The sequence below is a fragment of the Sorex araneus genome, chromosome 3, assembly GCF_027595985.1.
Source record: "Sorex araneus isolate mSorAra2 chromosome 3, mSorAra2.pri, whole genome shotgun sequence".
NCBI lineage: Eukaryota > Metazoa > Chordata > Mammalia > Eulipotyphla > Soricidae > Sorex > Sorex araneus.
In genome coordinates, this window is record NC_073304.1 from 31,347,543 (window position 1) to 31,363,851 (window position 16,309).

Here is a 16,309-nt window from a genome sequence, read left to right on the forward strand (position 1 = left end):
ATTGCCTGTTTACCTGCTTTTCTTTCCACCTTCTATTTCTGCTCCGCAGCAGTTGCTATAGCAACTGTCAGCTTGGTCTCTCTCCTTCCCAGCACTGTTCATAGATGCTCCCTTCCCAGTTTAGTACATTGTGAGGTCAGAGCAGATAATATCTGCCAGAGGTTGGACTGGGAATTGTTCTCTATTTTTTGTTCTGTTTTTTTGTGAATCTTTTGGTTTGTTTTGATTTGGGGGGCACACCCAGCCATACTCAGGGACTGTTCCTGGCTAGGCGCTTGGGGGTGGGGATTACTCCTGGCAGTACTCAGGGACTTGGAATAGTTTTGAGATGAAGATTAAATAGCGGGTTATGAATGCCTCTCTTTTCTGCTGGGTGAGGAGTATTGAGTAGACTAGGCCTTTGATGTACTGAGATGAATAAATGTTGAATCCCTCTTTCTGTTGAAAAGTCATGCATATCCTAGAACAAATCTGTCATGGTGTGGTCTCTTAATCCATTTTAAGATCAGGGCACTGGTTTTTTGTTTGTTTTTGGTGCTGTTAGGGGGATATTTGGATTACAAGCAAAAACTTGCGCTCTAGATTCTAGCTTAGTCCCAGCTCACATTTTGTGGGTAAGTGTCTTAACTGGGGAAAGGTGGTTTTGGCACACCTGGCAGTGCTCAGGACATACTTCCGGCTCACAGAGAGGGGGCACTCCTGGTGGTGTTTAGGGGCACCATACATGGTGCCAGAGATTTGAACCAGGTTGGACCTCTTTCAAGGCAAGCACCTTAAGCCCCGTACTGTCCTCTGGCTAGCTTTTTTATTTTTATTTCCTTAGCTTTTGGGGTCATACCTGGCCGATGCACAGGGGTCACTCCTGGCTCTGCACTCAGGAATTATACCTGGTGGTGCTCAGGGGATCAGTCGGCCGAGAGCAAGGCAAACGCCCTACCCACTGTGCTATCGCTTCAGCCCCTCTGGCTAGCTTTTTAAAATTTTATTTTAAAAATGATTTTTCTAGGTTGGAGAGAAAGTGCAGGAGATAAGGTGCTTGCCTTGCATGCAGTCGAATCCTGGTTCGAATCCCTGGCATCACATATGGTCCCTAGCACAACCGGAGATGCCTCCTGAGCACAGAGCCAGAAATAGCCCCTTCACACCACTGGGTGTGGTCCCCAGCCCTCCCAACAATAAATTACAATGAATTTCCTTATGATTTTTGATCAGGAAGTATTTAATTTGTATACCTATTTGTTTTGGGGGTGGGTGGGAAAGAAGGCGGATCCTCCAAGCAGTGCTCAGGAGCCCTGGGGACTCCTCCTGGTGATTCTCAGCTAATCAGGCCAACAGTTCAGTACAAGAGTCTGAAGTGCCACCAGGACTGTACCCAGCCTCCTAAGGAGGCCATGTGGTGCTACAGATTGACCCAGGTTGGGGGATTAACCTGGTACTACATCTGCATACCTATTTTCCTAAACCAGTACAGAGGTGGAAAGGGGTCACAAGTAGAAAGAGTTTAAGAGGCCTCGTTCTAGATCAGTTGGGGCATGTTTTCGTTCAGGCAGATTAGCAGAAACACTGCTGTGCCTGTTATGGGTTTGCTTCTTGGAATGACCGTATATGTCATTTGATGATCTAAAGATCTTTTGGGGTGGGCCACAGAGGTAGTACAATGGGTAGGGTGCTTGCCTTGCGTGCTACTGACCCAGGTTTATCCCTGGCACCCCATGTGGTTTCCCAAGCCACTCCTGAGTGTGGTGTAGTTTAGGTATAGTCCAGCACCCCCACTGCAGTCTCTTTTTCATGGGATGGAGGCAGTTTGGGGGCTCAGGGTGCTCGGGGGTGCCCCTGGCTCAGTACCTGAGGCTTTCTCCCAGGGGTGCTCTAGGCACTGCGCTGTACTGGGGATTGAATTTAGGAATCCCTCATGCAAAGCATGCACAGTGTTCTTGAGAGGGGCCACATCTGGCAGTGCTCAGGGGCCACACTTGGCTCTGCAGTAACTGTGCACATCAAAACCGTAAAGGTTAACACTATGTTACATAAAATAAATAAACTTTATATTTGAAGTAACTATTGTTAGTCATTTTATTTTGGGTATGTGCAGTTGTACCTCATCACCATCAAGTGCCCGACACTCTCCACCAATGTCCTTCTGTTACTTTGAGTTCCCACTTAATTGCCTCAAACTAAAGATCTTTTTTGTCAGAGATTTAATGAAGTCCTACTTCTGACTTTAATAAAACTTAAATTTCTGGTTATTCAAAACTGGAAGGGCATCTTACCATGAACACTTAACCAGTGTCTGCAATTCAAGCCAGACAGACTTGGCAGTGAATCATATTCTGAGGGAAATAAGTTTGTTCCCAGATCAAACAGTATCTCTCTCAGGCTGGTGAATCGACAGTTCTCTGGCACTCCCTCTAGAGAACTATCAATCTTGGAACTGAGAATTCTATTAGAAAAAAATCAAAAAATGGGGCTGGAGCTGTAGTAGGGCCAGGGCATTTGCCTTGCACATGACCGACTCCAGTTCAATCCCAGGCTTCCCATACGGTCCCCAGAGCATCACCAAAAGTAATTCCTTGGTACATAACCACCACCACGCTCAAGGCTGCTCCCCACATGCTCAGGCTGAGCCTCACATATAAGTGAACATACTCCTGGACCACACGGCTGCAAAAGCGGCCGCACAACACAGCATAAGACACTCCCTACCTATTCTCCATAATTACCACACCATATTTGATGGGGTTCAGACAGTAGGCAACAAATCACAGGGGGGAAATATATATATGTATATATATACATATTTTTAGATATATATACCAAAGCTCACATCACCCAAACTTTAACAACATGTTAGTGATATCCTATAGAATGTCTTAATGGCCCCTGCCAAAATAGAACAATCTTCACACTGTTTCCTATATGAACACTTTTTTGTAAGCATGTTCAGCAGTTCTTCATAACAGACGATGCAAAATATATTATTTTGGTTGTGTTTTGGGACAGGGATTGGGGCTAGGGATGAAAACATCCTGAATTTGGTGGTGGGAAGATGTAATGGTGGTGGGATTGGTGTTTGAATATTAAATGTAATCAAATATTGTGAACTAACTTATAAATTTTTTTTTAAAAAAAGAAGTAATTCCTGGTTACAGAGCCAGGAGTAACCCCTGAGCATTGCTGGGTGTGACCTAAAAAGCCAGAGGGGAAAGGGAGAAGGGAGGGGTGAAGTAGGAAGAAGGGAGAGAGAGAAAGAGGAGGGAGGGGAGAGGGAGAGAAAATCCAGATCTTTCTCCTCCTATCTCACACAGAGAAACTGTGAAGTGAACTGGAGAGTTAGTACAGGAAGTAAGGCAGTAAGTTGCCTTGCATGTGGCTGCCTCTGGCTCCACCCTCAGAATTGCTTATGGTTTCTTGAGCACTGGAGTAACCCCTGAGCAAAGGAGCCAGGAGGAGCTCCTGAATACCACCATCTATGACCCAAGCCACCACCACCCTTAAAAAATTGAGGAATTATTGGAACCTTGAACACATTTTATTGAATGTCACTGGTGTGGATTGTGATTCCTGGAATTGGTTCACTTTTAATCTAATTCTAGTGTCTGTGGGATCTGTTATATTCTATCATTTATGCATTAGAAAGTACAAAATGTTCCTTATTGTTAAGTCATCTCTAAAGCAGAAACTGGAGGGGAGAGGTTTTTTTCCCCACCTGTGGGACCTAGATTTTGCTCTCTGAATATGCAACACCAGCTGTGTTGTCTGTGAGCTGGAATAGCAGTGCCTTGACTCTGTTTCATGAGTCTGAAGGAATCTGCACATAGAAACTAAGAAGACATTTATGACAGTGGGCTTTAGGAAAACTTGTTCGCACCATCAGATGAATTCCTTGACCATGGACTTATGGAAATCTAGATTCATGTAGAAGTGGCCACCTTTATCGATAGGCTGTTCTGTGCGGGACATATGGCTAGGTACTCTCCCTGGAAAACAACCTCAGTCTGTTTTTCTTTTGTTCAAAGGCCTTCACCAAATCTTAAGCTTTTTAAGGCTAGGAAGGTCACTCAATGGACTGGAGAACAAAGTCCCAGTTGATTTTTTTTTTAATGCATATTACACATGGAACTGTAAACTGTAGGATCTCTGACATTATCTTTTTTTTATCTTAACTGTGAGGATAAGTTGCTTCTGTATTTTTTTTCTTTGATTGTTTTTTTGCTAGACCACACTCGGTGTTCTCAAGCTTATTCCTGGCTTTGCAGTTAGGGATCACTCCTGGCAGGCTTGGGGATCGCACCCTGGTCTGCCACTTGTCAGTCAAGTGTCTTACCTGCTATGCTCTCTCCCCCAGCCATTTCTGTGTTGTTTCGTTTTTTTTTTTTTTTATGAACTAAATTATCCATACAGTTCTCATATTGAGTAGCTATCAGAACCCCTGCTGAAAAATTAGCATTAAAGCAACTGACTATTTGGATTTCGGGTGTCTTTCCATCCGTCTGGAAGGAATTGGATTTTGTACTCAAAACTTTTTACTTGTTCTGTTTTAGTCACTGCTGCCCCTTGTATAGTACCTTTAAAAATTGTAGGAGCAGGATTCTTTTGTACTCTTTCGGTATGAAAGATTGGAAAGAGTTCCTGTCATAAAACATAGTCAAGAGACAAGTTTGTCACTCTCCTGGAGCCCACAAACAGACTTGTCTGGAGTAAGCCAAATTGTAAACAGTAGGCAGAGAGTTTGGATGAGGAAGAGATGGGCCCATCCGATGCCTGCTCTAAGCAGAAATCTACAGGCAGGCTTCATCTAATGAGAATTGAATCAGCAAAGGACTTTACTGCTAACAGATGGGAAGGGCATTTGCCACAGGCCTTTAGCTTTCTTAACAGGGGTCCCTGAGCTGATGCAACCCCCCCACCCCCCACTGCTGTGGCCAGTGGGGCCAGCCAAGTTTCTTTTCTGTTGAGCCTTGTTTCCACCCCCAACTCATCTTAAGTCCTACAGATGCTGGTTTCTTTGCACACTCCATGCTGATGTTGGATTGAAAGCCTCTCATTGTTTTTGAGCCCGGTGTTTGGATAACACTACATGCCGGTGGCAGCTCAGGTCACCCTGTGAAGGCAGTGCCCTGGCTCTAACAGCCCCATCATTCATTCTCTGGAGAGAAGCTTTCTGCAGGGATTATTACCGGGGCTAAAGGAATACCAGCTTCTTGATGTTTGGTGTTTTAGGGCCTGTTGCTAAGTCTCTTGTCTCTTTCATTGTAATCATAAAAGATTAAATTGTGCTTTCTTCAAGTATTGTTTCCCCACATAATTCAACTATCAGAGCATTCCTCACTAGGATGAGAACGTCTTTGGGGACACAGGAGTGATCGTGGCTAGTGGAACTATTTTTTGTGACCAACACAGACTGGCCACTGCCTTTGAGCTATGCTTTTAGGGGTTTCTTTGCCTATAGCATGTCTCTCTTTTCATTTCTTTTGTCTTCTTTAACACTTGACTAATAGGGAGGTGTGTTGCCTTCATTCACTATTAAGTCTTTGAAGCATGTAGCTCTTAAGGTTTTCACTAGGTTAAACTCTCAGAACTCCCTAGTGAAGCTAGGTAAACAGAATTAAGCATATCGATCAAAGAATATTTCAGAGACAATATAAAGCTGTTGGGAATTGAGATCTATTTCAATCTCTTTCAATCTGTTGGGAAACAAGATCTCTTTCTTTTCCAATTATTACACTGCTTTCTCAGTATCTAATTTGAAAAAAATTAAAGCTGCCAAATTTAAAGGTGCTCATCATGCCATATGAAATATAAAAATTCTCTGAACAGATAATCACTGTCATTGTCACTGTCATCCCGTTGCTCATTGATTTGCTCGAGCGGGCATCAGTAACATCTTCATTGTGAGACTTGTTGTTACTGTTTTTGGCATATCATATACGCTATGGGTAGCTTGCCAGGCTCTGCCATGCGAGTGAGATACTCTCGGTAGCTTGCTCGGTTCTCCGAGAGGGGCAGAGGAATCGAACCCAGGTCGACTTTGTGCAAGGCAAACGCCCTACCCGCTGTGCTATCACTCCAGCCCCTTTGAACAGATTAAAAAAAAAAAAGTTTAAATAGATATTTAGGGCTGGAGAAATAATTTCAGGGGTTAAAGCACTTGCCTATAGTCTACTCTCATTCCATTCCGAGCACCTCATGGTCCCCCAAGCATTACCAGAGGCAGCACAGGAGGCCCTCAGGAGCTGCCGATAATCCCTGACTGCAGGATCTGAGTAGCACTATAGTCTTGGGCCCTCACATTGAACCCTCCTGAGCACCCCTTCGGAGGATCCCCTAAAAACAAAAAGAAATGCCTTAGTAATAAGGTGATTATTATTGAAACATATGACCAGGATAAAACTTCAATTATCTGTCTTGTTGATGGTTCCTATATCTCTAATACAAATTATGAACATATCCTTGATTACCAACCATGATTAACTAGTTAGAGTGTCTATGACTCACTTCCTAAGGTCTTTTTTTTTTTTGGTTTATTTGTTTCACTTCCCTGGGTCTTGAGAAATATCTGCTTAATATATAGTTAGCTCAGATATATGGAATAATTCATTATGTCTCTTCTTTAAAGATACTTGTGTTACCTACCACTTTTCTATAAGTTAACTGGTAATTTTGGAGATTTTAACTGGGGGAACTGGTGCTAGAAAGAGTACAGAGGCCACAGCTGTGGCTGGACAATGGTTCAAATTCTGGCGCCACATATGATTTCCTGATCCTGTCAGGTGTGGCCCCTGAGCACCAGTAGTTCTTCCTACCCCCCTAAAAAGGGTGGGTAACTGATAGAGTAAATAACTGCCTTTGTATAACCAAGGAGCTGTTCTATACTCACTCCCTTTCAGCTCATTACCTCAAATACCTTTTTGCCAAAATTCAATGTACAAGTCTGAAGAGAGCTTCTGGACACGTGTTGGGAAGAAGTGAATGTGGTATGTTTTGCAGATTCTCATCTGTCCTGCTTGACGTTGATCCTGTGCTTTATGTCCTCCAGTTCTCTCCTGCGGTATGGTGGCAACTTATCCCTCCAAAGTGCCATGAGCGTGCGATTCAACAGCAATGGGACTCAGCTCCTGGCCCTTAGGCGTCGCTTGCCCCCTGTGCTCTATGACATTCACTCCCGCCTGCCTGTGTTCCAGTTTGACAATCAGGGTTACTTCAACTCTTGCACCATGAAAAGTTGCTGTTTTGCAGGAGATCGTGACCAGGTAAGTGCTCTCCGCTTCCTGCATTCCACACTCCTGCTTTTTCTGGACTGTGCTGGTCTTTTTTCTTCCTTGGCATCAGCTCAGGCAGAGGCAGACAGTTGAGTGGAAACCCTGGAGGAGGATATTCTGTTTTGACAGTGTCCTGAGAGCTGCCACTGGCCGATGGGAGGCACACACCAGAACTCGACACTGGCCACAAAATGCTCCTCAACAGCCTGGCCTGTGTGCTTGTGAATGGATTTTAAGGTTTAAGAATGCTTCATTTTAAACGAAAGAAGACTATCCATGGAAAACAAACCTGCCACTGAGACCAGTTTTTTTCTTCCATCAACAGAATACAACAGTCAATGAAAAATTCTTAAATGTCATCCAGGAGCCACATATCCGGCATGGTCCTTGGGAATGGCATCTTCTTCTTGGGCAAAGGGCTGAACAGCTCTTTTAGAAGAGGAAGTTAGATGCCAGCTCTTTTTCTTTTTCTTGCCAGAGTCACAACTGGGAAGGATAATGCAGGCTGTGAGTTATAGCCATTTCATAGTTACCCTGGGACTCGGGATATGAGTATCCCAGAAATACTGGTGTTGACAATTTAAAAACTGCAGTTTGGGGCCAGAGAGCTAGCACAGCAGACAGCCCTTGCCTTCAATGTGTCTGACCTAGGTTTGGACCCCAGTACCCCACATGCACCCCTCGGTCCAACCAGGAGTGACCTCTGAGCACAGGGCCAGGAGCGATCTCTGAACACTGTTGGGTGTGGCCCAAAACAAAAACCTGGCAATTTAAAAGCATTCTTGTCATTTTTTTTTGGGGGGGGTAGGGGTGAGGGGCTAGGGGAGGCTGCACCCAGTGGTGCTCAGGGTTGCTCTTGGCTCTGCTCAGGAAATAATCCTAATGGTGTTTGGGGGACCATATGGGATATGGGGGATTGAACCCGGGTTGCCTCGTGCAAAGTGAATACCCTATGTGCTGTACAATTAGTCCTGCCATTCTCATCACTTTCACCTGTCTGTCTTGACCTTAAAAGTTCTGAAGTGGGTGACAGTGAGTGAACCACTTGAATTGGTCTGTGTAATTAAGATGAGTTTTTATTTTATTTTTATATATGTAAAGAAACATTGGGCAGATGAACAAATGGAATTACTTTTCTTATACACAGCTAGTTTTATTGCTACTTCATGTCTAGATTGGACAAAGACCATTTTCTTATCCTTGAGTCTATCAGTTATATTAGATTTTGACATCTAACCATTTCATGTGATACTAAACCTCTTTATAGTTATATTTGGGCATTAGGCTATAAAATAAATATTTCTTGAAGTCTTTGCTTTATGAAGGGAGAAAGTTGGATTTTTCTCCTTAGACTATGTTGTTGGAGGCTTCTGGTCAGAGCTGAATGATTAGTGTATGTAGTAGGAAGGTAGTAGGTGCTTGTTGAATGTACAGTAACATGAGAAAAATTGATTTCTTGCTTTGTAAATAGAAACTGTAGAATAAAATTTAGAATTTATGTTTAAATTGGAGTCCTGGGCCTACTAGAAACCACTAGGTGGCCTCAGTTATATAAGTCACATCTCTTTGGAGCAGCCACAGTGCCTAAATAACTTTATTTTTTCCAGGCAGTTTGTTTATTGGATGGAAAAAAGCAGTTTCTAGAGATGATGAGATTCATGACAGAACAGACAATTGTGTGCTCTGACTAAGTGGCTTTCTTTGAGCTGCGAAATAGCGATCAGGCCTATCCCATCTTCTCTGTTCTTTCTTTGCTTCCTTACTTTTGTTTATTTTTCTGTTTTCTTTCAACCCTCTGTATTTGTAATCCTCCTTTCACTGACTAGTAAAAAGCAGGCACTAATTGTAATGGTTTATTAGACTCTGTTGCCTGAAACACAGCGGTAGAGAGAACGGTGAAAGAAAATGTGTTTTGTGATTTCTTTTATTCTGTATTACCAGTCAGAGTTTGAGTCATGAAGTCATCACAATACAGAGCAAAGGCCCATATGTATAACACCTTGACCATGGTTTCTCAACCATAACACTGTTGGCTTTTTGGTAAAAAGAAAAAATTCTTTGTTCTTTGGGTGTAAGGCTGTTGTCTCCCTTGTAGGCTGGTAAGCAGCATCCCTGTCCTCTCCCCACCAAATGCCACTAATATCTTCCCTAATTCTCCTCAGACAACCAAAAAATTTCTTGTTGCCAGATGTCCCCTGGAGAGAAAATTGCCTCTTGTTAAAAAAAAAAAAAACTGACTTAAATTATAATATTAATTTTGCCCAGATACTGTGGGCTTACAATGCCACAAGCAGAGCCATGCAAGGTATTTTGTCATAGTTCTGTGTATGTAGGTAAAAAAGGTAAAATAATTTATAATAGTTTTTGACTTTGGGGTTATATGTAATGGTACAAACATTGAATGGCTTGATTATTCTCGATTCAGATTTGACCAGTTGCTTTATTTGTGACTTTTATCCTGTAGAAGGAGCTTAAGAGTGCTATATTCAGTTTGACACACTAAATTTCTTTTTGGCTGAGATAAGTGATTTTCCCTGTAAAGGAGAATGCAAAATCATTGACTCTTACATTGGGTTAGTTCTAGAATTTAAGCCTTTAATCTGTTTGTGTTCATCATATAGATCTCAGAGGCATTTAACCTAAGGGAGAGGAAGTATTTATATTTAGCTATTTTATTCATTCACTCCTTGGGGACTAGAAATAATTCACTGATGTCTCCAAAGTCTGGTATACAGTGAAAATATAATATATGTTGAAGTCAATCTTAAGTACTTTGGTCAGTGTGTGGTTTCTAGCTTTCTGGGTCTAAATTTCTCTAACAGTAAATCAAAATTGATAAGTACCATCTTTTTACTGTTCAAACTTTGAGGGCCTTAAGAGGATGAAACTAACCCACTGAACTTGGAGCTTTTAAAATGTTCCATAGGAGACCAAGAACACACTCTTATTCTCTGGAATTTGTCTCTCAAAGCTGATTTATAGGCTTTGACCTTCCAATTTTAGGGTTAAAGGAACAGCTGCCATGGTTTACAGTATGATCTGCATCTGCTCTCTCTCTCTCTCTCTCTCTCTCTCTCTCTCTCTCTCTCTCTCTCCTCCCTCCCTCCTCTCTCTCTCTCTCTCTCTCTCTCTCTCTCTCTCTCTCTCTCTCACATACACACACACACACACACACACACACACACACACACACAGAGTTTAGACAAGAACTTTTTTGCTGCTTTAAATTCCTAAGCCTACCCTTTCCTTGTACCGGCCTTTGTATTTGGCTTTGTTCTTGTGTGTTTTGAGAATACCCACAGCCAGCCTCTGTGCTCTGGAACTCTTCATTAAGTCATAGGCTGGGTAACCATCCCAGAGTGGAATCTGAGAATTTCCTTAATAGGAATGAACATGGTCAAGAAAGGCAGTCAGTGACCTCTCTATCTAAGACAGTCTTCTGGCTTTTAATTGCAGTATTAGTCACACAAGTGGAGAGAGCCTGTACTTCTTTATAGATTGCCCTACATTCACTAGGTAATTCTTTGCCTCAAAACGAAATGAACATTCAAGAAACTGCACTCAAGGAATAGTCTGAAATAGAATGAACCTGCTTTTGTCTCCCCCATGTTACTGTCATCATAGAGGCTGACTTTACTTTTTTTTTTGGCCGGGGCACACACCCAGCAGTACTCAGTGGAGTGCTCAGGGGACTGTGGAGTGCTGAGAACTGAGCCCAGGTCTCCGCTTGCAGAGCATGTGCTCTCAATCGATTCAGCTATCACTCCAGCCCTACCTATAGATGACTTTGAATTATAGAGCCATCAGAGATTTTGTATTGATCCGTTTTAAAAATAGATAGGTAACAGAGACTCGAGACATGAAGTTTACTAGTTAAGGTATCTACAAGTGTGTCGGGAAGCTTAAGACTAGGACCCTGGATATTTAAAAATTTCTTGATCGATCACAGCTTGCTACCAGCAGAAGCAGAAGGAGCAGCATAAATGAGTGAATCGGGCTAGGAGCGAACAGGGAGTGGTGCGGACCATGCCCACCAAGAGAGCCCACAGTCCGTCTCAAGTTAAGAGAGTCTCAACTTCGCTTCAGCCCTTTGTTGCCATGAGGGCTTCTAGTTTTGCCTTTCCTTTTTAAAGGAGAAACTAGAAATGAAGATTCTCAAGTACAATGTGTAAAATGTAGCCCTGTTTAGCTCTAGAGCCATCCACCTGAAACCCACCCCTGTCTCCGCAGCACGTTTTTCTCTCCTGTTTACTTCTGTGGTCTATCGCTAAGTAGCTGAGTAGATGGTCTGCATACTGAGTCCGTCCTAACTTCTTGGATTTTCCCCCTTTATCTTTAAAAATAAGAATGCAGCTATTTACTGAGCATCTACTGTATGCCAGGTGGCTGATCCTTTTTGAAATTTTTATTCAAAGTCCCATGTACAATTTGTCTTCTCTACTTTTGACTAAACATATATGCTGTGTTTCTTTCTGGGATCATCGTTTAATTTTTCCAGCTTACTTCTGTCATCAGATAAGGTAACATAAGTCACATCACAGTGGCAGAATATCAACAGAAACACTAGTTCCAAATAAAGCCATGAAATTATTTTTAAGCTCGCCTCGCCGTGCAGTGTAGTGAGGAATCTCGCAGGAACATAGCATTCCTTCGTCTGGAGCCCAGAGCTACTTCTTTTTACTTTGATGTCATACTTGGATTTTTTTTTCCTTTTTTTCATTTTCTCCCTGAAGCCTGGGGTACATTCTGTACCCAGACCCTGTGCTCACTCAGTGAGCCATCCTTCTAGCAGGCTTCAAGAAGGTCAGCTTCCCCTGCCTTACTTTTCTGATGTCTTCTTGCAAGACAGCTCTGCTTTGGTTTCCTGTCTTTCACAGTTTCTTGATTGTCAGAGTCAAGTAGAGAACAGTCTCTGGGAAGTCAGTCTTTCAGGCTTAACAGGTGTGTTTGGTCCAGAAATGGACTATGAGGTAATTTTATTCTTTTTTTTTCTTGCTTTAATCATACCTCTAACTTTGTCTGCTAGTTCCCACATCTTGCTTGCTGAGTGAAATGGGAAAGGAAGCAGACAGCGTGAGCAAGTTTTCTTGAAGGAACTGGTCCGTCCTCACATTGGCTTTCTTGCACAGGTCCTTCTTTCAAACTCGATAGTTGAGGAGGCTCCCAAAATAATGATAATGAAATCATCCTATGTGAAACCCAGGAGAAACAAGCCGACTTTTATCCTACAGTTCTACCAAAATAACCTTGACTATATGATCAGGCCTCAGACATTACATCACCACTAAACTTTTCTTTATTGATATTGTATGGGTGTAACAGAGGTGCAGGAATTTACCAGTAAGTGTGCTTTACTGATTGTGAAGTACCCTGTAACATTACAACTTTGCTTTTTTTTTTTTTTTTTTTTTTGCTTTATGGGTCACACCTGGCAATGCAAAGGGGTTACTCCTGGCTCTGCACTCAGGAATCACCCCTGGCGGTGCTCAGAGGACCATATGGGATGCTGGGAATCGAACCCGGGTCAGCTGCATGCAAGGCAAATGCCCTACCCTCTGTACTATTGCTCCAGCCCCACAACTTTGCTTTTTGTATAACTTCGTGCTTATTTGCAGACCTGTGTTTCTGTATGTTCTATATCTGATTAAAGGTACACTTTTCTTTGGTTTTGAACCCCACCTGGTGTTACTGGTGGCTGCTTCTGGCAGTGCTTAGGGGTCTGTATGATAGAGGGGATCAAATCTCAGACCCTTGCATGCAGAGCATTTGCCCTAGCCCTCTGAACCATCTCCTACCCCCAGGTAAGTTGCACTTTTAATCAGGAGAAATTCAGCTCTTGGATGCTATCCTTTGACTTACTTTGTGACTATGCTTTCTTCTCTTTGGCTTTCTTTTTTAACCTTAAATAGTTTTAGCCCTATAGTTTCTGATGCATTTCTATCTCATGAATTCTCCCTGCAGTTTTGGGCTGTAATTGGGCAGGTGAGGACTCCAGTAGTTTGAAATGGTGCTGTCTGTGTTATAGCTAGAGATCTGTAGTAAGAGTGTCTTCCACTGGCTGATGAAGAAGAACTGAAAATAGAATGTTGTTGTAGAGGAAGTTCTTTATTTGAGGTGGGGAAAGAGGTTCTGCCGCCCCCAGTGGTGCTCAGGGACTGTTTCTGGCTCTGTGTTCAGGGATTTGACTAGGGTTGCAGTCTTCATGACTGCATGCAAGGCAAACACCTCCTTGTCATCCTATACCATCTCTCAGGGCCAAGGGATTTTTTAATTTTCTTTCTTTTTTTTTTTTTTTTTTGCTGTTGAGGTCACACTCAGCTATGCTCAGGGCTTACCTCTGACTCTGTGCTTAAAGATCACTCCTGGCAGTGCTCAGGGAACTATATGTGGTGCTGGGGATTAAATCTGGGTTATTCTTGCCCATAGCAAGCTCTTTAACTGCTGTACTCTCTCTCCAGACCCAGGAATTTCTTATTGTGTGTATAACTTAGGTGTTTTATTTTTTGCGTTGGGTGGGAAAGGGGGCACATCTGGCTTTGCTCAGCGAATATCCCTGACTCTGTGATTAAGGGTCACTTCCCCAGGGCCAGAGCACCAGTCAAGTGGGCAAAGTGCTTGCTTTGCATGCAGCCAACCTGTGTTCAGTCCTCAGCATCCCGAGCTCTGGCGGCAGAAGTGATCTCTGCATACAGAGCCATGAGTAAGCACTGAGCATAGTTGGATATTGCCCAAAATACCAACCAAATAGATGGAGCACTCCTGGTAATGTTTAAGGGAGCATATGCTGTGATGGGATTGATTCATGGTCAGCCACAGGCAGGCAGATGCCTTAAACTCTGCACCATCTCTCCTACCTGTGAATATTTTAGTATACTTTTATTAAAGAGTATCAAATATCGAATACGCCATGGTAGCTTGCTTGCCAGGCTCTGCCATGCAGGCAGGATACTCTGATACTCTTTTTTTTTTTTTTTTTAATTTTATCGAATCACCGTGAGATAGTTACAAGCTTTCATGTTTGGGTTACAGTCACACAGTGATCAAACACCCATCCCTCCACTAGTGCACATTCCCCACCATCAATTCTCAATGGGGAAAAACTAAAAGCCTTCCCTCTAGGACCGGGCACAAGACAAGGTTGCTGGTTTTCACCACTCCTAGTCAATATAGTACTGGAAGTCCTGGCCATAGCAGTTACACAAGAAAAAGATATCAGGGGCATATAGATAGGAAAGGAAGAGGTCAAGCTATCACTGTTTGCAGTCGGGATACCCTTGGTAGCTTGCCGGGCTCTCCTAGAGGGACGGAGGAATTGAACTCGGGTCAGCTGTGTGCAAAGCAAACACCGTACCCAAGAAGTCTCACAATGGACACGTTACTGGTGCCTGCTCGAGCAAATCGAACAACAGGATGACAGTGCTACAGTGCTTTACTAAAGAGAATAAAAACCTGTTCATCAAACCAGCCATTTATAATTCTTTATAATCCTGAACTTCATTGAATATTTAAAAGTACTATGAATGTGAATGCATATTCAAATATGCACATGTGCATAGCTTTGCATATAATATTAAGAAAATTGCAAAATTCTTAAAACCTAGAGGCATTAAATATTAGCAATCCTGAGTTAAGATTTTACCCATTTATTAGATCATCTTTATTTCCATTTACTGTGTAATAAAATTAATTTTAAATTAGCTTAAATTCTAAAATTAACTTATTTTAAATTCTATAAAGGGTTTAGAAAGCTTAAAAACTTTTGAGGTATATGCAGACCTGCTAGATACAATCTGATTTATGGTTGTTCAGCCAAAACAGAACAGTAAGTGACTTTCTCATTCTTAGGAACAAATGGAATTAATTGATGTGATCTGGTGACAACATGAGCGTTCTTTAGTGTGTGTGTGTGTGTGTGTGTGTGTGTGTGTGTGTGTGTGTGTTGTTTGTTTTCAGCCACACTCGGCTGTATTAAGGGCTTACTTCTGTCTGTACACTTGGAAGTTACTTCTGGTAGGCTCAAGGGTCCGTATTGGATGCCAGGCCAGGGATCGAACTTGGGTCACCTGCATGCACAGCAATCACTTTCCCTGCTATACTATTTCTCCTGTCCCTATCCTTTAATGTTTAGTTCTTGGCTAGTTTGTAGGCCCCACTAGGAAACTGCTGATTTTGTTTGCTTGGTTTTGGTTTGGGGCCATACTTGATAATGCTCAGAGGTTTCTCCTGACTCTACACTCAAGAATGACTCCTCGCAGTACTCAAGGGACCATGTGGTGTCCCAGGGATTCAACCTGGGTCAGCGGCATGCAAGGCCTGACCTGCTCTGTTATCTCTCCAGTCCCACCCCTGCTATTTATTAATGAGGGGGGAAAGAATGTAAACTTTCCTGTTCTGCTTGCCCACCTCTTAAAGAGTTACGTTCAGTAGTTTTGGCTTCTTCTTAGTGTTTTAAAGCTTTGGAGAAAACAGTTGTGTTTCACCTTCTGAATGATTTGGGACTTTTATAGAATGAAAGTGTAAATTACTACCCATAATGTTCCAAAGTAAGTAACATCAGTACCCACTTTCTAGTTCTTCTCTGCAAAACCTGAGGGTCACAGAAGAGAAATATACTGCTGAAACCCTGTTGGCTGGTGGCCCCTCCTTTTGCCCAGGTTTCCATAAAAGTCTTAAGTAATACAAATTTCTTTGTTACAAGCAGCCATTAGAGATTTAGAGCATTTTTATATTTCTTCTCTACTGATTATTTGACTGTTATTGGCTGTCTCTATGGAACGTTTCTTATTAATAGAATTTTTCCTACTCAGATCCCATCATGGTTAGTTATTTTAATAAACAAAAAAATTCCAAGAGTCTAATGGAGCTGAAATGGCAAATGATCCAAAGCAGCAAAAATAGAATAAATTCATGCAAAAAGTAGTTACTCCTATGGACATGTATTTTTTGTGTGCTTTTATTGGGAGCCAGTGGAATTCTTTTTCTCCTATCACAAATAAAAATTTGAAAATCTATGACTTTGGCCATTTCCAAAGAAAAATTTCCCAGATTGC

The 16,309-nt window shown here is 42.4% G+C and overlaps 1 protein-coding gene across 4 annotated transcripts in view; it reads left to right on the plus strand.

The window, feature by feature from the left end:
• DCAF5 (DDB1 and CUL4 associated factor 5) overlaps positions 1-16,309 on the plus strand; it is a 114,049-nt gene that overhangs the window by 56,643 nt on the left and 41,097 nt on the right. For all 4 annotated transcript variants that reach the window (XM_055130502.1, XM_055130501.1, XM_055130504.1 and 1 more), the window contains one exon: positions 7,037-7,250. In XM_055130502.1, coding sequence (XP_054986477.1) covers positions 7,037-7,250 — 214 coding nt within the window. The remainder of the gene's footprint in view (positions 1-7,036; positions 7,251-16,309) is intronic.